We start from the raw sequence: 22160 nt of genomic DNA on the forward strand, positions 1-22160 counted from the left end.
CCGCGGTCCGTGGGACCCCCCGGGCTGGGCTGGCGGGAGCAGCCTCGTGCGCCGAGGGGACAGAGGGTCCCTGAATGCCCCGAGGGAGCCTTGCCCTGTGTGTCGTCTTAGTTTCATCAGGGTGGAGGACAGACTCACAGGAGCACAGAGACCTGTTGGCAGTGTGTGATCTCTCCTGAATTCTTTTGCATGTGCTACTCAAGTGCTTATTTTGAATAAACCTTTTCACTTGAGGTTTTGGCTGATCTTCAGTCCATGTGCTTCTGTTGTGCCTCCTCTTGGGCATGATGCAGGAGCCTGAAGTTAGCCCCAAGTGTGTGTCTCTGGTACAAGCCATGTGAACATTGTGAGCTAGCTTTCCTGGTCCTGAGCCTCTTCCTGTGCTTCTGGGGCTTTGTGGAGTGTGCAGTCCCCAGAGGAACTCACTTGTGGCTTCCTGAAGGCTCCTGGGAAACCTTGCAGGCATTTCCAAGCTCCAGGCTTGATTTATCTTTGGGCTTTTGTCAGTACCTTCTGAATTTGAAGGAAGAGTAGCAACATGTGGATGAGGAGATGCAATTTTGCTTATAGAAGTGATCTGTGAATCTGGAAAGGCTTCTTGCTGGAAGTTAGGTTCCAAAGTGCTTTGTGGGAAGCAGGAGCAGGTTGTGTAGAAGTTCTCTTCCCTCTCTCAGCCTCAGCTGTTTGGGGGAAGAACAATGAGTTCTGTTTGTCAGTGTTATGTACTGTAGATCTTCATGTCCTACAATGTTAACTTGTATCCCAGAAGGTTAATTGTACAGGGAAGGAGAATTCAATTTTGTATGACCTGTAACAGCTTTTATCTGTATCTTTATGGGCCAAGATTCAGGGGAGGATGTAAATAAACCCAAACCCTTTCAGGTAGAAAGCTCAGGAAAGAACAGGTTGTGTTGCCTCAGTTTCTCAGTTCAGAGACCTATAACTTCAGCCTGGGTTGGGTTGTGTTTTTTGTGGGTCCCAGCAGTGATTTGCTGCTCGATGTCACCCTGTTCATTGAAGACCTTGTGTTTAGTGTTGCCTCAGAGCACTGACGTATCTCCGTTTAGCAGAGCAGCCAGTACACAGCAGTATACTTGCTCTGAATGTTGTGCTGATGACTTTGTGGCTATTTTCAGAGCCATGGAGGACCTGGAAAATAACACCACTGTCTTCTCCACGCTGAGATCCCTCAACAACTTCATCTCCCAGCGCATGGAGGAGACGTCTGGGCTGGCCACGCCGGGGTCCTCGCAGAGGTCCTTACAGATCCAGTACCAGCAGAGGATGCAGGTGAGGTGTCCTCACCTTGGTGCTGCCTGCAGCATCCCTTCAGTGTGGCTGTGTGCTCCTTTGGATTCCAGGAATCAGGATTGGTTTCTTTCAGATCTGTCCATTCTTTCTGATGTTGATGTTCACACAAGCTCAATGATGGAAACTTTGCTCAACATTCTGGAATCTTTTCCAGAAAATATTTAATTTCTTTTCAAGTGTCAAACATATTTATTTCTGCTTTGTAAAAATTTAAGAAAGGTGTCTTCAATTTATTCCCTGTGCGAGTTATATCTGTGCACCAGCTCAGGAAATTAAATTGCAAGTTGTTTTCATACTGCTGAACAAAGGAGCTTTGTATCTGTTAACATTTTTCTAGTAAGACACTTTGTCACCTCTTTTTTTCCCCACAATTTTAAGGTCTCTTTGCCTGGACACATGCAGGAGACTTGCATTGTGCTGTGGCTTTGATATGCAAACCAGTTGTGCTTTCTTGTCCCCTTCAGTTTGTATCCACCCGGGGTTTTACTTCTTTTTTCTCTCAGCTACTTCATACTCCTAAAGCATAAAGTAAATTGACATCTTGGATCCTAAGGACTGTTTGTTAGGCTGGAATGAAGTTTCTTTGTTCTGGATCTTAATACAATTTCTATTTCAGCCTCTAAGTATAAAATAAGGGTGTTTTAATGTAAATCTGCTTTGCATTTGGAGTGCTGACAAAAATTGAGGCATTTTCTGTCTGTGCCTCACCTCTGGTGGCAGGTGGTCAGAGCAGGCTCTCTCTGGTTAGTCTCCATTAGCTGTGTGTAGACACTGACAGGACCTGAGGAATTCTGTTAGTGTTGTCTATGCTCTAAGGCAACTTCAACAAAAAAAAGGGAAGTGTAATGTTGCAGCATTTCTACCACATTGTAAAATGTAACAGAAAAACATGTTATTTTGCTCAGCAGTTACATTTTATTGGGAGCATGATCTCTGCCTCTTGGCTAGCTGCTCTTACTTTTATGCGGCTTGGGGAGTTTATAAATACACTTTTTTTTTTTAGAAAGACAAGTACATTTAGTCAGAGAACCTCTAGAGATCCTGAAAGAACTTGGAATTCACTTCTTCCCAACTCATCTTGGTTTGATGAGGGTTTCTGAGTGTGGTGTTGCTTGGTTTCCCCAGGAAACTGGGTGGTGTGAGAAGTGGATGGTGTGTGGCTGGGCTGGTGTGAGAAGTACCACACATGTGGTGACAGTTCCCTTGTCATTTGCCAAATGGCTGTAAGTGTCAGCTGAGCAGTGCAGGGTGGGAGGTTTGACATTATTGCTGTGCTCCTAATGGTGTGCAATGTCCTTTGCCACACATGAACTGGCCAGTTGGAAGAACAGGCTGGGCAGATCCGCTCCAAATCCCAACTGCTGCAGGTGGAACGGGAGAAGATGCAGATGGAGCTGAGCCACAAACGAGCTCGCATTGAGCTGGAGAAGGCAGCTAACACCAATGCCAGGAACTATGAGGTAAGTCTGGGGGTGCAGATGGCTTGAAATCTTAGGCCTCAGTCAGAACACACGTGGAGCATCTGCACTGGTGTTTTGGTTTGGATCAAGGATACACTCTTCCCTTCTCACGTGCAGTGCTTTGGTTTGCAGTGGACTGTCTCAGAATGTGGATAGTTCTGGGGATGAGACCGAACTGAAAGATGCAGTCCAGGAGCAAATCTAGTGTTCTCCAACTGCTAATGGGCACTGTCTTCAGAGCAGGACTGCAGCAGATGCATATTAAATGCTCCTGTGTTTGCATTTGTTACAGACATGCTGCTGGTGGTGGTGTGGGTGTCAAGTTCCCAGTACAACTGTTCTGCTCTGCAGATCCCCTCACAGTGCATTGCACTAACTTGCTAATGTGCACAAGTGTGTGAACTTGAGGCCGAGTTAGGCTGACAGACTGATGATGTGATCCCTGGGTCCTGTTGGTTTAGCAGTGAAGTCATCACGGGTAGCAATAACAAAAGGGATTTGTTATTTGTTTCTCCCAGGAGTATTTAATGGTTTTTCTCCTGGATGAGTTTAAACTTCTGCTGGCACCACCGCAAGTGTTTCGTTTGTGTGGCTGTAATTAATTGGAATGGCAGCAGTGCCAGCCATGCACTGTCACACCAGAGAGCCTGCACTGATAACAGTGAGCCTCACTCAGGGACTAAGAGCTTTCACAGCTCTCTGCTTTTATGCTCACATATGTTTGCTTAACGACGTTGCTGAAGTAAGTAGTAGATCAGTGGGTTTTGTAGCATAATAAAAGTTGTATATGCAGCTGATTATTGAAGAAGAAATCTTTAAAAAATAATAAGCATGTTTTGTTGTATTTTACAAGGATGCTGGGTGACAGATTCAGTGTGTAGCTGTGAAACCCATAGTCAGTGACTAAATTCCTCCTTCGTCTGAAGTCAGGTGATGTGGGATTAAGCCAGGAAGAGTTCAGACAGGAATGCAGCTGAGTCAGTCACAGAAACCCTTGAAATACTGGTACAAAAAATAGGGAGCAGCACTAATCCAGCACTGTGGTAATTACCCTGCTCAGATTCTGTGTTTTTCTGAGTCATGTGGATAAAGGTTTTAGGAACCTCACGTTACTTTGCATAATCCTTGCTTACTATGTAAATCCATGTCTCGATGTGCTTTGATTAGCAAAGCAATTTACTGTGCATTTTTTCAATAAGTATTAATCAATTTGAGGTAGGAATAAACTGAAATGGTGTATGAAAGGGTGTCAGAGTGTGAAAATATTTATTGTATTGGTTGATAATACTGTGCATTTAAACCCCATTTCTTTTCTTTTAAATGGCCTCATACAATTTCCAGGAGTTGCAGAGGGAAGTTTGTCTTAACCCAATTTAAATGGCTCATACAATTTCCAGGAGTTGCAGGAGGAAGTTTGTCTAATGAACCCAATTGCTGAGGTCTGAGTTTCTGAAAGTCAACTTGCTGTGCATGGGTGAGCTTTAAATTGGAGATCAAATGTTTTCATCTTTGATCTGCTGGGAAGTGTGCAGTGGAGTCTGTGAAGCCACATCTGTATTCTTATATTCCTGCCTTAGTGTAAGAGATTTGAAGACTCTCATCTCTTAATTTTCCAGCTCCATTGCCTTGGGTAATTCCTGAACACTGAGTTGCTGCTCCTAATGTTTTTCCTCTTGCTAGTGCAAAGGTTGAAGCTAAGGTCTGAGTAACTTTGCTTCATGATGATGCCTTGGTGATCACAATGATAAGGAATGGAGACAGGAGAAGGCAAAATGTCTTTCCCTTTGTGCTACTTCCTTCTTATGTCTCTTTGCTTTTGTTTTTGCCTGGCAAGAGAGAGGCTGACCGGAACCAGGAGCTGCTCACACGCATAAAGCAGTGTCAGGAGAGGGAAACGGAAGCTGAAAATAAACTGAAAGAACAAGTGGAGATGAACAAATCCTATAAGAAGACCATGGAGGCAATGAGTAAGAAGATGCAAGAGAAGGAGAGCAAATTAGCTGAAGCTAATGAAGTAAGAACAGAGTAATTTTTATTCCATTCATAGCTTCAAGTCACTTTGCAGTTTTTGTGAATTGAAAATGTCCTTTATGATTAAAAAAAACCCCAAACAAAATCACTGGGATCACTGTGTTCATCACCTGGAAATGAATAGACTCTGGTGGTGTGTGTCTGTGCTGTTGAAGTTTAGAACCAAACCAAGCCCAGGCACAGGTAAGCACAGAAGGAGAACAGACTTCTTAGACAAGTTGATACGGAGAAGGAGAAAAAACATGCAAGACAACATACAGCATCAAGGTTCACAAGTCATGACACTTGTGGAGAAAGGGACAGCGATGGAGGAGATGAGATGGGAAAGTGTTGAGGGAAGTAGGGAGAATGTTAGAGTGGATGAGACCAACGTTATGTACAAAGTGTGTCCTCCTGAAGTGTCTTACATGCCTCTGCATTCCATTGCAGAGTGAATGTCTGGATTTCAGTTTATTTGGGTGACCAGACCATCTGCTCAACCTTCTCAGATATCATTTATAGTTCAGTTCAGCTATTTAACTTGTAACTTTTCTGTTTAATTTGATTTCCTGCACCAACTGTGGATCAACAACCACTAAGTCCTTCAGCCTTGCTCCTGCCTAGGTGTCACTGGGAACGTGTCTGTGTGGTAAAGCAAGTAAACAGGTTTAATGTTCCAGTTATCAGTGATTAAAAACAGGGAGACAGTGATGGTACATAAGAGAAAACAAATCCACCTAAGAAATGTGTGCAGCAGTTCTATTTCTGTGTCTTTTTATTTTCATCTCCATCAGTATCAAGATGAGAACCCTTCATGTGTCATGTTTTGAGATTATTCTCTTTTTCTCAGTTAAAGGGAGCTGAGTAATGGCTACTGGAGACAAACCTGTGAGCTTTTCTTTGGAGTTAAGCTAAAGAGTTTTAGTGTTAAGCTTTAGAGTTAAACATGACTGTGGGATAGTTTTTTTGCTTTAATATATATACTTGTGTGTTTTACCATCCTCTAACTTTGAAGCTTGCTATTTCTCATGCCAGTTTGAGGTCACCTATTTAATAGGTGATGGAAATGACAATTTGGGTGACAGATTAAAGTGACTAAATGATTTTCTCTTGTCTTTGTATTTGAGGTAAGTTTGCAGGCCTGAAGGTTTGCAAGAGTGTGGGACTGTTACGAGATTCAATGTTGGTACTTTTTTGTTGGATATGATTTTTGTCTATCACCAACCATAGTGTCCAGCCGGGGGAGTCACAGTCTCTTTTTTTCCATTTATTCAGACAATCACTGTGTTAAAAGGGAAAATATCAGAGCTGCAATGGAATTTAATGAACCAAGAGATGCAGATGACAAGCCAAGACTCTCAGAAGCAGGAACTGATGGAACAGCTGGATATGGAACAAAAGTAAGCAGGGGATGAATGACTGTTGGGAGAAAAAGGCAAACAAAACTTGAGCCTTGTGCAGCTGTCATCACTCAGAGAACTTCCACCAGCGTTTGATTTCCACTCTTCAAAGGGTTGCTTTGATCTGGATGTGCAGGTTATAACTGTTGTTTCAAACTAGCTCTGAGGTGCAATTTAATTGTACCTTGAGGAAAAAAAACCCCACAGATTTGATCTTAAAATCTCAAGATGTTTTGTGTTCCTGATGGAGAGTTAGCAGAAGGCACATGGGTGGGAAAGGCTAATCTGAACTTTATGGACTGAACAGAACTATCACACCTTAAATCATAATGGAGCTATGAGTATGTTTTTCCTCTGCTTACTAAGTTCAACTCTTCAGTTGCAGAGATGCAAGGGCTTATTTGCACTGAGTGTATATTTGTTGTTTTCAGAGTGAAGGTGCATTGATTTTTGGGTATTTCTCAATGTGCATCTTTTTATTAAAATGGATAAATAGATATAGCACAAAATGGATATTTTTGTCTCTAAATTAGCAGGAGATGATATGAGTGTGAAACTCTGAGACAAATCTACAACAGTAACATTTCCCTTGTTAGTGGTGTTTGCCAGAGAGACGTGGGCATTTTGGTTGTTTCTGGCCCAGGGTTTGTGGATGCTCAGTGCCTCTTGTGTCTGCATCTCACAGGAAATGGCAAGAGGCTAGTCAGCAGATCCAGACACTGCAAGCTAGCCAGGCCCTACTGGCAGAATATGAGCAGAAGATTAAGGTAAGAAACTCTGTGACCTATATAAAGCTTTAGTTTTCAGTTTCTTCAGTGGAAGAACAGAGCAGTGCTTTTAAAAACCTGACTGTCGTAGAAGTGAAAGATTAGTTTGTCATATAAGAATCTGATTTGGTGGCCAGCAAGAGCTGAGGTTGGATGGACCAGGTTACAGTTAGCTGTAACATCACACTCTTTGCCTTTGTTGTATCAATTGATTGGAAAAAAATGCTTTCTCTGGAGAAGGATGATTTATATCTTTGTGCAGTCCTCTGGAGAAGGATGATTTATATCCTTGTGCAGTCCTCTGGAGGAATGCTCTTTCTGATCTTGTGCCACCAGATGTCCTGCTGAGTTTCCTTCCATCTTCCTTCAATCCTTGATTTGAGCTTAAAAAGTATAATGCAGAAATAGGTCTTACAAGTTCCAGCTTAATCATTGCTGTCCTATTGTCGTGCCATGTTTTCCAGGATCTGGAACAAAAGTTATCTCAGCACGAACATGATGCTCTAATTGTCAAGAACATGAAGGCAGAACTGGCTCGTTTCCCAAAAATGGAGAGGGAATTGCGCCAGCTCAGGGAGGAAAATGCCTACTTCAGGTGAAAAAAGGGTTCAGGGGTCAAGGGTTATCTTGAGTTCTTCTCTACCTGCTACAGCTGTGCGCTTTCAAATCCCTTTGTTTGGCTTCCACATGGGAAAGTTGCGGAGGAAGCTTAAATATTTCATCGAAATACTGTGTTTGAACGGAGCAGTGTTCTGGTGGTGGCTGGATGAGAGGGTTTGACAGGATCTGAGGAATCTTCTAGACACAAGAAGAGCCTCACAGAATGTGTATTGATCTTCTGGGTGGTGGTATCTCTTTGTGAGAACAAAAATCCATGTTGAAAGGTAGTGATGAACTCCATGGAGCTTTGGGAAGGAATTCCCTGTAGAGAGGAGAGACAGCTGAGTGTTTCTTTACTAGCTGGTTTTGCTGAGCTATTGTTACCACTGTTTTCCAGGCCTGTTGTTCCAGCATAATGCTTGGAAAGTGTTTTGTTTAACTTTCTAAAGCACCCTGGTACAGCCCTGGGCAGAGTGGAGCTGTTTTGGATTTCTGAAGTGGCAATTAATTTGAAAACTTAAAGACACTGTGAAATAACTTGCTTTCAAGTGTTTTTAAATCTTACTTTTAATCTTTTGGTACTTCTTAAAAAGGAAAAAAAAAGACTTAAATTACATGAGTCATCTTGCCAGTTTTTTAAGTCATTTTCCTTGCTCTTGGTCTTGTAATTGTTTCATTAACATTTGAAATTATTTATCTTGGAATGTTTTCCCATGCTTGTTTTGTGTGTGTGGTTTTGGTTTTTTTGTGTGCAGAAATATATCAACAGATTAAAGGTCCCTTGTCTTTAAATAGCTTTACCTCACCCTTGTGCACCTCTGTTAAAGTAAAACCAAGCAGTCTCAGAGCTTGCTCAGAGCTCCACAGCCCTGGTGTGTCCTGCTTGCTGTGTTCCAGCCCTGCATCCAGCTGCATGGAACAGCAGAGTTGGGAGTCTTTTGTTACTCTGAATTTGATAAATAGTAACAATTTGACAAAGTGTTTGGACATAATTAGGATGGTACTTGCAGGAGAAAAATCAGTCTCCATACAACTCGTGTTTTTGTAGCGGTGGCTTTGCAGTGGAGGTTATAGGAGGGAGTCAGTGTCTGTTCAGTGTTGTGATTCCCTCCTGATCCATGTGTATCTGGAAATTTGTGAGGGAATTGAGTGGCATGGCTCGTTAATAGTTGTCTCTGTCCTCACCCCAGGGAAATGAGAGAAAACAATGGATTGCTTAAAGAGGAGGTAGAAGGTCTCCAAAGAAAACTGGAACGCTATGAGAAAGTCCAAGCACAGCTAGTGACTGTGGAATTGGAAAACGAGGTGAGGAGCTGGGAATGTTGGGTGGATGAGCAGAATAGGAGTTTCATTTATTGCTGTGTTATGTTAGTTCAGATTATGTACCTCTTTTAACTAATGGGCTCAAACCAGGCATTCCCAAACTGCAAAATCAGCATGAGGAGGTTGTAGCAATGCAGGTGGAAAAGGCAAAAGGACACTTGCTGTTCAGCTGGAGATTTTGTGTAAAGAACAATCTCAGCATAGTGTCTTTTTTGGCCTTGCTGTTTCTCTTTTACCTTTCTTCTGCTGGAAATGCTCTTTTGGCATCAAGCTCTGGCCAAACATCCTGATGTCGAACAGGTATGTGGTAAGAACCTGGATACCCACTCAGATCACTGCCAGTGCTGTAGGGCAGAATGTGGCTCAGATGAAGAAAATTGTCTTGGTTTCCATCTCACCCTATATTAAGCACACAGCAAGTTGTCAGGGCATTAAGCTAATTGTGTGAACTTGTTGATGTACAGAACTAAGCGGTGTCTGATCAGATTTAGATAGTATTATCTGGCATTGACTGAAAGTAAAGAGCTATAGGAGAAAGTGGTAGAGGAGCAGTGGGAACTACAGCTGGGACAGACCTGGTACTGAGGAAAGAGCTTGTTCTCTTCTCCACTGCCAAGGATCTTGTCCACCACAGTGGTGGCAGCTCACAGGGTTAGCTAATCTCCAGTGCTGAAGTGGAACAAGGGGCTCTGTGTGTCCTAGAGCCATGGTGACAGGGCAAGGTCTGTGCTGGAGAGTGACAAACCAAGAGTGCTAGATAAGATCATGATTCCACAGGAGGAGAAGGAACGACACAGACTTCAAATAGAGGATGATGAGTAAACTCTGGGAAATTTGCTGCTAGAACATTTGTCTGTGTCTAACTCTACTTTTGATCTCTGCTTTAGAAACTTCTGAGAAAATTACAGAGCTGGGAGAAACTGGACCAGAGCACTGGCTTAAATATCAGGTATGTGCTCACAGCTCTGGAGGGAGGTAAGGCTTTCAAACCATGTTCCTTTCCTCATCTTCTGAGCTCTGCCATGTGTTGGTCATGCTTTTTGCCATCTCTTCTTCACGTGGAAGCTCTTCCAGTACAGTTTATTACATATGAGAACAAAAAGAAAAACCAGTGTTTGAAAATATCTTTGGGAACTAACAAATGTTTTTCACCAAGTCAGTGTGACCAGTGACTCTGAGGCTGTGGTTCAGTTGGAGTTCTTTGAACTTCTTGCATACAGCTGCATTCCTCTTTAGTTAGAGATTCTGCTGCTTACTGAGTTCACTAACTTGTAAGAATCTTAGGATGTATCCAGAGAAGAGAATGTATGTAACTTGTGACAAACTGTTGTAAATATATTTCCTTTGAAATCTGTATATCAAAATCAGCTGCTAAATCATGTTGTGACTTTTCTTCCCTAAAGCAGCTGGAGAACAGTTGTCAATGTAGTTATATTGTCAAACCTACCCCCCAGTGGTGTTTTGTAACACCAGCTGCTTTGTGTGCTGGTACTCAACAGGTCCTCCTGACACCTGGAGCAGTGAGCCAGATTTTTTAAGGGCTCTGGTGTATATGTGGTATAAAGAGGGTCAGGAGATGGTCAATCTTCTGATCATTTTCTCCTGCAGAAGGTTTTCTGTGTAGCAATGATGCTGTTGTGTGTCATGTTTCAGCACTGCTTTACTTTCTCTAAATATTTATGTTATTATTGCACTGGAAGAGGAAATGCTTCATTGTACATAATGTCTTGATATGAGCATTATAGTGCAGATCACCTTTCATATTGAGGCAAGGCCTGAGCTGCAACATCCACAGCAGAGCCTCATTTTACCAGTTGTTTTCATTCCATTCATTACATGTGGCCCACAGCAGAGCTGTGTCTGCACACTGCTGGGATCGTTTGGAAGTAGGAGTGTTAGGATATGCTCATATTTGGATCTTTGTTAGCCACTGCAGTGACAGGACAAGAGGTAATGGGGAGAAATTGAAAGAGAGAAATTTAGATTAGATCTTAGGCAGACATTTTCCCTGTGAGGGTGGTGAGACACTGTCCCAGGTTGCCCAGGGAGGCTGTGGCTGCCCCAACCCTGGCAGTGTTCACAGCCAGGTTGGCTAAAGCCTTGAGCAACCTGCTCTGGTGGGAGGTGTCCCTGCCCAGGGCAGGGGGTTGGGGCTGGGTGATCTCTAAGCTCCATTCCAGTGCCTTAACATTCTGTGATATGGTTTGGGCACATTACTAGGGAAAACTTCCTTAACTTTCTCAGTGTTTTCTGTTTAATGAGGATAACCAGCCATTTCCAGAGCCATGCTCACAGGCAGTGTGCTTGAGATTCTCTCCTGCATCTGCTGAGGATACATACATTTAGATGAAGATGGAATTGTGCTCAATCTCCAATGGCAAGGAATGGACAGAAGTAGTTGGAATCATTTTCACAGAACCTACTTGATCAGACATGGGAGTAAAAGCTTTTTACTTACCTCATGCTGTTAAAGGTTTAACGAGGTAATTTCACACTGGGAGAGAAATGGACCCAAGTGATTCTGCCTGTTGAAGTCTAATAACTCCTTCATTTAAAATCAGAATATTCTCTGTGAAGTGTTAGGTGTTTGATTGGGCCATATTGTTTAGTGCTGTTAATGGCACCTTCTCATACAGAAAGGGGAATTGCTCTTGAGAAAGAGCATTTTTTGCATGCAATTGGAGCAAGTGGGACCAGATGATTTCCCCCTCCCTCTTTTTGTTGTTTTTTTTTTTTCTTTTTTTCTTGGCTCAGCCTTCTTACAGCATGAATTATGTTAATTTTCAGTCAAGGTGATAAAGATGATGAGAGATCATTGTCTTAGTTGGTTCTTGGAGAATGCTGTTGGTGAAAGTTTGAGAAGATTTAATTGCCCATCTCATAGGCAAAGAAAATAGGAACAAGTTGGCTGATTGTCCCAGAGAGTCAGAGCAATGTGCTGTTTGCTAATAGCTAGATAAGCAAGGAAAAAGGGAATGCATTAGGGTTTCTCATCTTTTCTTATCAGCTTTTTCATTGGTGCAGAGGCTGTGAGGAAGTGCATGCAGCGTGTGGCGTTTCAGGAGAGGAGGATTGTTCATTTCCTGCAGCACTTCCACAGGGCTTGTTCAGTGTCTGCTCTCAGTGGTTTCCCTTCACTGATTGCCTGCTCCCAGCAGGCTCTTTGTCAGATTGGCTTATGATCAGCCCTTTGAGTGTAATTTTATGTAATAATACTTGGGAAGGAGGTGCAGCTTTCAGGAGTGTGGTGGTAATCCTACTGTTTTTAGTACTGGTCTCTTTTTGGGGACAATGAAAAAGTTAACTAAGTGTTTATAATGCTTCACCTTGTGGGGGGAGACAAGTTCATTAACAGTTTACTCAGGCTAATCTTATGTTTGCTAGTTCTGGATTCCACTTGTAAGCTCCTGGGCTTTTCTCTCTCTCACAAACTGTGGAAACAGAGACAGCTTTAGAGCATAATATTCCTGTAAGCTGCACCATAGCCAGATAATAAAATAATGCACATCATAGTTCTGTATGGTGCATATGTGCACATTATAAATCTATGTAATCTTCTTTTTGTGTTCAGTTATATGTCCTTTTGGTTTCTTGAGCTTCTTGCTGCCTACTTTGCAGTGTAGTTGACTGGTTCTTATTGTGGATGTAGGTTGGTTTTGGATGTTACTGTTATGCTGCCAGAGATTGTCATACCTTTGTCATGTGTTGCTCTGACTTGATATTCCTGCCATAGCATTCATTTCATTGTGAAAGGAAAAAACACAAAATGTTGGAGTTCTTGCTCTGTGAGTAGAAAGTCTTGACTTATTTTGGAGTTCAGTGTCTTTGAGGAGGATATTATTGTGTGGCTCTTCTAGGACTTTGTTGTTAGGAAAGAGTTGTGTTGAGAAAACTGCAACTCCCTCACGAGGGGCAGTGGAGGGGCAGAACTGGTCTCTGCTCTCTGGTGACCAGTGACAGCCTGAGGGAACATCATGAGGCTGTGAGAGGAGTTTTAAGTTGGATATTAGGAAAAGGTTCTTCACTCCGGGGCAGTGGTCACAGCCCCAAGCCTGACAGAGCTCAAGGAGTGTTTGAACAACCCTCTTAGGCACATGATGGATTGCTGGGGATGTCCTGTACAGGGCCATGAGTTGGACTCGATGATCCTTGTGGGAACCTTCCACTCAGGATATTCTGTGACTCTTGTGCTCTGTCTCTCCAGGATGTGCTGCTGTAGTTTGTATTTGTGTAACTGAGTTGTTGACTGTCTTCACTCACAAACCATGTTTATCACGACATGTTAATCATAACCCAGAGATACTTTCCAGGCAATTCCTTGACTGCCATTAACCGCCACGGATTTTAACAGGATTCCAGCAAGGTTTTCCGCGGCGGCAGAGGCTGTACTCGGGTGACAGTGCCGAAAAACACCCACGAGATGGAGCCCTTCTCCTGCAGCGGGAGGGAACGGGATTCTGCTCCAGCTGGGAATCAGCCTGGTGTCCATCAGCAGGGCACCTTGGGCAGGGGCAGCTACTCTAAGGAACACTTAACTGCTCCTGTCAGTGCCTCTGAAATGTTTAATGCAATCACTGTCTCCTTGCCCAGCACTCAGGGTTATAACTTGGTATGGAAAGCATTGTGCAGGTTTCTCTAGTGGAATACACAATAGAGTGTTTTTCTGTCCAGCTCTGTAAACTTCATGTTTCCACCACATATTCTTCATTATGTCATGTTTTATAGGAGTTCTTCACAGCCTGATTCTGTTCTCCCCACCCCAAGCCTTAGAGTTGCATTCCCAGAGCAGCACTGTTGTTGTTCTGACTTTCCCTTCAGCACCATCTAGAAGATGCCCAAATAAAAAATGAAGGTTCTTGTTCTGAGAGCTATTAATGTAAACAAGCCTTTTTTGGCTGCTGTTTGTCTGTGTTTGGTTGATATTGCTTTTGTCCTCTAATGAATTAGCCAAGTGATTTTGCTATCCATAAACAGATACGCTGTGGAGCACAGAGTGATGTGAAAAGATGTGCATCAGGCATGTGTTAAAGATGAGGCAGTTAGTAACTCGGACACTGAAGGTACTGATAGTCACTGGTAGCAGCTGACAAGGTTTAATGCTAAATTTGCCTTTGTGTTTTTCTAGAAGTGGCAGAAGGTTGCAAAGGCTGAAGTTTGGCTGAAAAGTTTTGCAAAGTGGTGAAGGCTGTGAGGGCCACAAACAGCAGCCTCAGAGGAGTTTTAGTCCAAGCTTTATGTTCATGAGAGAATAAATAGTGATGTGGGGTTTGGTTTTGTTTGTTTGGTGTTTTTCTGATTGAAAGCAGTGACTCTGTGAAGTTTTTGCATGTTCACCTCCTGGGCTCAGAGTTCTTCATAGACACAGCAAAATTATGTTGGTGATCAAATATATTGGTCACGACCTATTTAAGTTGGTCTTTTCTATTTTGGAGCACCACTTTGTGTTGCAGATAGTACTGTCAGCTCAAGCTTGGTGTTTGTATGTGGAAGATAAAGCAAAGGACTTTGTTCATAGTACTTTTCAGAAAAATTTCAGTGTTTTCCATGCACATTACAGTGGTGAGCTCAGCTCTGCTTTCCTGAAGGGAATGCAGTCTGGAATTGAGTTGTGAGGCTGATGTGTCAGAGGGAAAAGGAGTGTGCCTGGACTCTCCTGTGGTGCTCGGAGGCTGCAGTCATGGGCTTGGATGTTCTTGAGTCACATCTCAGTGCTGTTCTGCTGTAAGGATGTCTCAGCCCCTGATGCTTATGGTGTGAGGCTGACCCAGAGGGACTCAGGGGGTCACTGAATCCTAGTTTGGAGAGTGCCTGTGAGTGCCCTTCATCCTCTAAGGGTGAGTTCATCTGGCTGCAGCCATGCTATCACATTAAGCTGCCATGGCTGTTTGGCTTGCTCAGTGTCCAGGCCTGTAGAGAGAAGTGCACAGTTGACAGGAACTGAGGCCAGTGCTTGAGGACCATTTTCCCCCGGTGGAGCCTGCCAGCTGCACACAGCAGACACTGATCTGCTGACCTGTCGCCTCGAGCCCAAGAAGTGAACCTGTTAATGCTGACCTGGTTTTCTTTCTGCAACATCTGTGGGCTGGCTGGCTGACAAATCTTGGGGACTAGCTTCCTGCAATGTCTGAGACCAATTAAGAAGAGGAGATCGTGTGAATGTGTATGCATTTCCTCTCTAAGAAAGGGTTTAATTAAGTGGCAAGCAGCTCTATTTAGTACAGTGGTTAGCACAGTTGTAATTCCTAATTACCCAGGTGCTACACTCAGAACGGGAAGTCCTTCTATGCACATTCTGCTTTTGGAGCTGGGGGAAGGGAGGAGAGAGGGAGGGAAAGGGGAATCGGATTTCTTGATTCTGCATTTAGTGGTGGATTAGTGCTCTTTTTTTTTCAGTGAATAGAAGAGAAGGGAGAATATTGGAGTTCTCTACTTTCCTTTTTGAATCTTGATTAACTATGCTTAGCTACTCTGTGCTCTCTTCCATCCAAGGCATTGAATATCTTTGCAGTAGTGAATGAAGCTCATAATCTTCTCCTTTCTCACAAGGTAGTAATTTACCTTTCTCTGAATGTCCATTATGAGTAAGTGGTTACTGGTTTAAAAAAAAAATCTGACAGATACACAAAGCAGTGCATGTTGAAATAATTTGAATTAGTCATATGGTATTCTGGATACTTAATTAACTGCAACCAATCAAGACAAGACTGGGGGTTACTGTTGCTAGTTCCAGTACTGCCATAGCTCTGGCATGAGCACTCCACGGTGGAGAAAATGTTTTTATTGGGTAGCCTATTGTAGCCCTCTGGCCTTTTGTCACCAAGCAAGAAATCAATCTAATTAAAAGCATTTGATGCTGTCTGCTGTCTGTAACTGCACCACTGAGCTGAGCTGGTGTGCTAATTTCTGTTGGGGAGTGAGGGATTGGGTTGACTACTGGTGGCCTGAGAAAATTAGGGTGAGCACACTATGAGGATCTTGAAACTTCATGTTGTACATCTAAGTTTTTAGTACATAATTGTAATTTATGATCTGTGAGCAGACTGAGAATTGTATGACTGTTTACAAGATTCCCCGTGTAAAACAGTCTCCTCACAGTGAGAATTCCCAGGGCAGTCAGTAGGGAGATAAACACTGCCTAGGGGGAAGCACTGATTTAAAACCCTCACAAACCAACCACAAAACCCAAAACAGCAAAACCAGTGCTATGCTTATTAGAGAAATTTTGGTAATTCTGTGGTCTCAGCTTGCCTCATGGACACATTCCCTGCTGTTGTCCTGTGTAGGACTGTTCTGTGTTGTACTATTACTTTTTCTGCCTTTCACTGAAGTTGAGAGTTTGAGAAATGCTAAAGAATTCAGTCTCTGAAGAGGACCAATGCATCCAGGTGCTATTATTTCTCCAAATCCCTCAGCATAGGGCTTTTCTGCTGGAAGAGAAGTTCACAGGGATAGATACTGAGTCAACCTCTCTTGTATCATTCTATCAGCACAAAGTGGGTCTCAGTTTAGAGCAGCTCTGCCATTCCTGTCACCTGGGGCTTCCAACTCCATTGTTTGTGTGAAAATATTATATTCCTACCTAGTACCCTCTGGTTCTGTGAGCTCTGCAGCTGAAAGAGGTGACAGCATAGCAGAAAGCCATCTATAATGGGAAACAGCATTCCCATTCCTGATCTGTTCCCTCATCAGCTTTCCTGTGTGGGTGCAGGAACACCTGTGCTGTTCCAAAGCAGGGCAGGGGATGTGGCAGTGAGCAGTTAGGGCTGATGAGGATAATCACTGTGTTTATGTAGAAGTAAAGGTTATGTGCTCAGTATTTGTAGGAGTTGGTGTGTGTGAAAGATGAAAGCAGTGCCTTAGCAGCATTTCAAATCTTCCTGAGGGAGAAGTGCCTGAACAGTTCCAAAGGGGATCTTTGGCTTTAGAGAGTGAGGTGCAAGTTTCAAGAGAAAACTGTTTGTTTTGCTCACACTAATGGAATGTGTGAGAAGCCACTGTTCTTTACAGAGAGAAGTCTTGGAGGAAGCTGTCACCTATTGAATGTGACATGCAGCGTGTGCTGAAGTATTGCTCTAAGCTCTTCTGTTCTTCATTATTCCACAATCTTATGCTAAAATGTGCTTTATTCTTCCCTTTCCATGGTGCCTTAGGTGTTAGCTTTCCTTGGCAGAATGCTTATCGTGCCTGGTGGAGAGAAAATGCTCCTTTGTGATCTCAAATTGTGAAACTCCAGTTTTCAGAGTAGTCAGATGCAGTTTTGGGGAGACTCCAGGCCATGTTTGGGTGTTGGAGGGGAGCAATGCATTTAAATGTGATGTTTTGAAGCACAACATCAAATCTGTGCTTTAGCCAGAGTTTAGTCTTCTCCCATTCTCAAGGAGTCGATCCACTTAATTTTATTTTAACAAGGCAGCCACCTGTGCCTCTTTTCACAGATAACTTAAAATATTGTAGGTCTGTTCCTGACAGTTCTTCACTGAAACAAAATTTCCTGCCATAGTTTCCTAACCAACATTAATTTTCTCCAAAAAACTCTGTACTTACCTCTGATGTTCAAAAATATTAGTGTTCTTTCTCCTTTGTCATGAATGCTTTTATTTCCATTTGAATAGAGTAATAAGTCTAGAGGGTAAAGGAGAGATAGGAAGAGTGTAAAGCATAACAGATGAGCACCTGACATCGAGGGAGACTGAGGCTGTAATGCATAATCAGAGAATCAGAGTAAGGAGTAAGCAAGCTCAGATCAAAAATATTTCTGTCCTTGCTTTGCATTTCAAAGCTTTGGGAACACTTGAAGAGATTGTCTTCCCAGGATCACAGATCCAGCATTCTGGAGACAGCAAATCTGTTGAACAATAGCTTAGTGCACTGTCCATCTTCTTTGGTGAAGGATGATTGGAGGAACTTCTGTACTTTGACTGCAGCAACTGTGTGGAGAATAATGGCATCAAAGAAAAGGTGGACCATTGTTACTGGGCTGAATAAGAACTTTATTTTGGAAGTGAAGATGTCAATAGATCATTTAAAATGGAAATTATCACTTCTTTTTCCATTGACTCTTTTTATCAGAATATAGATAAGATAGTAAGAGCATTATCCCAGCTTGAGTACAGGCTGCATTCCTCAGACCAATACACTGAAGGCTCTCGTTCCCCTGGGAACAGGAGTGGTTTTAGAAACGTGTGTTGGTGTTGTGTACCACAGAGCAGGAGACTCATTTGCCACGGGGGCTCACCAGTCAGACACTTCATTTTGGGTTGCTGCTCTGTTTCTTGGGAGTATTGTTTGAGGCCCTGTTGGAAAACAGTTGGTAGAAGTTGCTTCCTTTCTTCCAGCATGTAGTGACCCATGTTATGTGTAAATGGCTTGGACTTCGGTGCTCACTCTGCTGTGAAGGAGAAGCTTTCAGAAATACAGACACTTTTATAAAGAGCCACTTTCCTTGCATTAAGCGACCCTGTTTGCCTTAAAGTGAAATTATCATTTAAATAGCAGAGACTAATCAGCAGGGGGATGGTTTGCTGCTGTCACACAGCTCAAACACTCATGCTTGATTTTTATGCAGTCTCTCATTTGATTATTTCCACAAACCCCATAACCACTATAATCCTCAGCTCATTTTTAATTTTACCTTTCCATTTTTGCATCTTTCAGTATTTCAGCTCTGGATTTTCTGCTGGGGCTGTCAGTGTGCTCTGCCTCCCCTTTCCCTTGGATGTGCAGTGTTATCCCCAAAGTTTTGTGCTTGCAAGGAAACTTTGAAACAAAGAGGTCCATCCTGTCCATGCTTCTTGTGGAGGATTTTGGTTTACATAGCAATGCCTTTTTCAAATTCCTTCTCTAAATGTAAAGGGCTTTTCTGAGCAGAATCAAACCAAATTCCTTCAGTTAAGGATTCAAACTCTTGTATGTGCTACTCCCTTATACTCATGGGCATGACCTTCACCTGCAGGGCAAGGAATCTCCCTCCTTCATAGGCACAATCCATCTTGGTAGTCCTTGATGCAAACTAATGTAACAGCTTTATTTGTCCAAAGAATTGATTATCTTATCAAATAAATCACAATAAACTTATTTGTTTGAAGTTCACTGAAAGAAGAGAACCACTTGGGAAAGTATAAACCATGTGGGAGAAGATGGAAATTAATAGGAGGATTGTAGGACGTATAAGGAATTGTTTAAGCAGGGATAGATTTAGTATTATTGGAAGGAAAATGCAAGGATAAGTAGAATTCCTCAAAGATTAGCCTTAGGATCTGCTTTATTTAGTATTTCTATTAATGGTTTTGGTGCAAAAATTTGGTGTGTGCTGATAAAACTTGGCTAATGATGCCAAGTTCAGAGGCTTCATAAATACACAAAAGCTGGATATGCAGAACTGAGTGACCCTGAGGATTAGAGTGAAGAAGTGGGACAAAATTGAATGAAACAAAGCACAAAGCTCCATGGAATTGGGAGCTGAATACAAACTTCTTTTGTAAAATGTGGCACATGGAGTGGAAAAGAGTAGAAGAAGTGCTTGTTTACAGTGATGGCTGTTAACTCTTACTCATAGGATGCCCCAGGAGAAAAACTGCCATGGAGGTGGAAGTGTTTAAGTGCCTCTGAGAATGGCCTGGGAGATGTTTCCTGGAGTTCTGGTCACCCACTGTGCAGAAAGATAGTGGGAATGCAGAAAGTGGTTACTGGAAGGAGCCTAGGAGCCCACTGAAGCAGTATTGCATGGAGCAGCCTCTGGCAGAGTCTGGTGGGAGGTGTAATTGCTACCAGGAGATACATGGGTAGAGGGGAGGAGAAGGAAGGGGCGTCAACAGCTGTGAGAAAAGAACCAGCTATCCTTAAGACTTGCATTGGCATTTAAATCAAATCACTGTAACCCTGCCATGAATGCAGCTGGAATGAGCTTCTAACCTTCAGAAAGTCTAAAGTTCTGACTGCAGCTTCCAGTGGAGTCAAAAGTACCCAAATTACTGCTCCACAGGGTTATGGAAGAGATGACTCGAGTTCCTAATAGCAAATGACTAGGCAGGACCTAAACTGGAAGGTCCTTTTCAGTCCCAGTTCCGTGTGATTGCTTATGGACCAACCTGTAAGGGAATGACCTCAGGAATAGGAAGAGGAGACCAGTGCATTTTAGTTTGGAATTGAAGGCTGTGTTTAATACCAGGGTTTTGAAAAGTGCAGCTGGGAAGGGAAGGGAGGATGGGGGGGTTAGTGAGTAAAAGTAAACCATGTGCAGAACAACTAGTGTGGACAGGGTCCTGAAGCATGAGAGCATTTGACCTTTCTTTGTGTTGAGAAATCAGCAGTTTGCTGAAAAATGCACTGAACTATTAAGAAGAGCTTATCTGTCAGTGTAGATAAGACCAGAATATGATTTGTATCATCTGAGAAGCTTTCCTGAGTGTGTTTGGTGCAGGTTATCATGATGGTGTTTTGAAAATGACTCACTCCTGGTTCGTGCTTAACCTCTCAGTGCCTACAGCACAGACTTGAACTTCTGATGGAGCTGGGAAGGTGCTGCTTTCATCAGCTGTCTTTGGGTTCTCATCAGTGCAGTCAGGAGTTCTGCACTGCATCAGCCAGGAAAGGTCCAATTTTCAGTTTTAATTGTACTTAACAGTCAGAGTAGCAACATCAACATGAAGAGGAGAAAATTGCAATGTTTGGCCATTCCACTGTTCCAGTTTTTAGCATAATTTAAATGCTCCTCTTCTGACCAGCTCTGCTTACATGCCCTGTGATATTATTATGTAAGCTTGGTGCTTAAGCTCCAATCTTTCCTCCCTTGGGACCTCTGTGCCAGTGAATATTTTTGACTGAAGCACATCTTTACCTGGGTTCTATCCTTTCCTCACAAGCTGTGATTAAGGGCAATATGCTTGTAAATATACCTTGCATTGCTTGGAGAGAAAAAATTCCTGGGGCTTGGAGAAGCAGCAGCACTGCACAATATTTCCAAACATTTCTTAAAGGGCACAGTGAACTTGAAATGTTAGTGAGTTAAAAGATTAATGTGATAAGTGCCTCAAGGTTCTCTTGAACTAGCTGCGATTACATAAGTGTTGTTTGTTACTCTAAAATAACTCATAGCATGGAAATTAGCATGGTGGATTGGATTATTTACTCATCCATCTCTGGCCCAGTGTCAGTGGTGTCCTGGGCTAGATAGGAAAATCCAGAGTGACATGCAGGACCTGAAGGAGATTTTTGGAGAGTTAACCAACTTTTATTCTAATCAGCATGAATTTTGCTTGAGTGTAAAGGTTTTCATCTGGTGCCCTCTATCCCTTTTCAAAAGTACAAACTCTTGCAGATTGGAAATATTATATGTGCACAGAATAAATAGAAAAATGTTTCACTTTGATACTCTTTCAGCTATAATCTTTCTTGTTTGAAACAGTGTGCAGTGAGGTTGTAAAGTGTTAGAAGTGAGCTCCCTAAACTGCTGCTGTTTATGTAAATTGTGCCTTTTTCTGTTTGAGACAAAGTGAAAAGTGTTTTCTGTTTTAACCTACAAAGACCAACCTGGAGTGAACTGCCTGAGTAAGAGCAGACACTGCACCAGGCTGGCAGGAGCACTGAGCCCGTGACAACTGGAAAGATTCCCACTTTGAAAGCAAAGGTGGGAGGTGTTGGGGGCTGAGCGGATCCCTGTGTTTAGTGACCACCCAGAATCAGTTAGTGTCTGGAGTTTGTTGTCAGAGTGCTGACCTGGACACCTGAAATGAGAGCTCAGGTGAAGCTCTCTGTGGGGTTAGAACAGCCTGTAGGAATGCAGCCAGGCCTTCTCAGCACAAAGAGGATAAAACATGCCAAGGCAGTGGAGGTAGAGGTGTATGGAACCTTCCTTCCTTCCCTGCCACTGATGGAAAATTCTGTGAGTGCGTTGGCAAAGCTTATTTTTCAGATTTTGGTTGGTTGGTTTATTTTTCTTTCTTTATTTTATTTTTCTAGTGGCTCTTGATGCTCTAAAACATTCTGCCCAGATTTTGGTCCTCACCTGGTAGTGAAATGTTTCTTCAGATGAAGTTATGTCTTGCAGAATGGTGTTCTTATAAGAGGATGATACAGTTTGGAATAGCTTGTTAGAAACCTCTGCACAGTGATGCTGCTCTCAACTTTTGTTACCTCTGGCTATAAGCAGAATTAGGATCTGTCAGAGTCTAACCTCCAACACAGGTATGGGTTTGGCTTTTCTACAAATGTATTTACTTGAGATTTTGAGCATCTCTTGTCTTCTAGTGCCACTTGGACTCAATCCTTACTGACTCATCTCTCTGTGTTAT

General features: G+C 42.8%; 1 protein-coding gene across 1 annotated transcript in view; it reads left to right on the forward strand.

Annotated features, from left to right (window-relative positions):
• The first annotated feature begins 1140 nt into the window (after positions 1-1140).
• The window catches only part of MAD1L1 (MAD1 mitotic arrest deficient-like 1 (yeast)), a 368873-nt gene continuing 347853 nt past the window's right edge, over positions 1141-22160 (forward strand). The window contains exons 1-8 of the mRNA XM_009082378.1: positions 1141-1290; positions 2631-2771; positions 4606-4785; positions 6057-6181; positions 6867-6948; positions 7413-7543; positions 8739-8853; positions 9759-9820. Of these exons, the coding sequence (XP_009080626.1) occupies positions 1141-1290; positions 2631-2771; positions 4606-4785; positions 6057-6181; positions 6867-6948; positions 7413-7543; positions 8739-8853; positions 9759-9820 (986 nt within the window). The remainder of the gene's footprint in view (positions 1291-2630; positions 2772-4605; positions 4786-6056; positions 6182-6866; positions 6949-7412; positions 7544-8738; positions 8854-9758; positions 9821-22160) is intronic.

The sequence above is a fragment of the Acanthisitta chloris genome, unplaced genomic scaffold (genome assembly GCF_000695815.1).
Source record: "Acanthisitta chloris isolate BGI_N310 unplaced genomic scaffold, ASM69581v1 scaffold2299, whole genome shotgun sequence".
NCBI classification, from domain to species: domain Eukaryota; kingdom Metazoa; phylum Chordata; class Aves; order Passeriformes; family Acanthisittidae; genus Acanthisitta; species Acanthisitta chloris.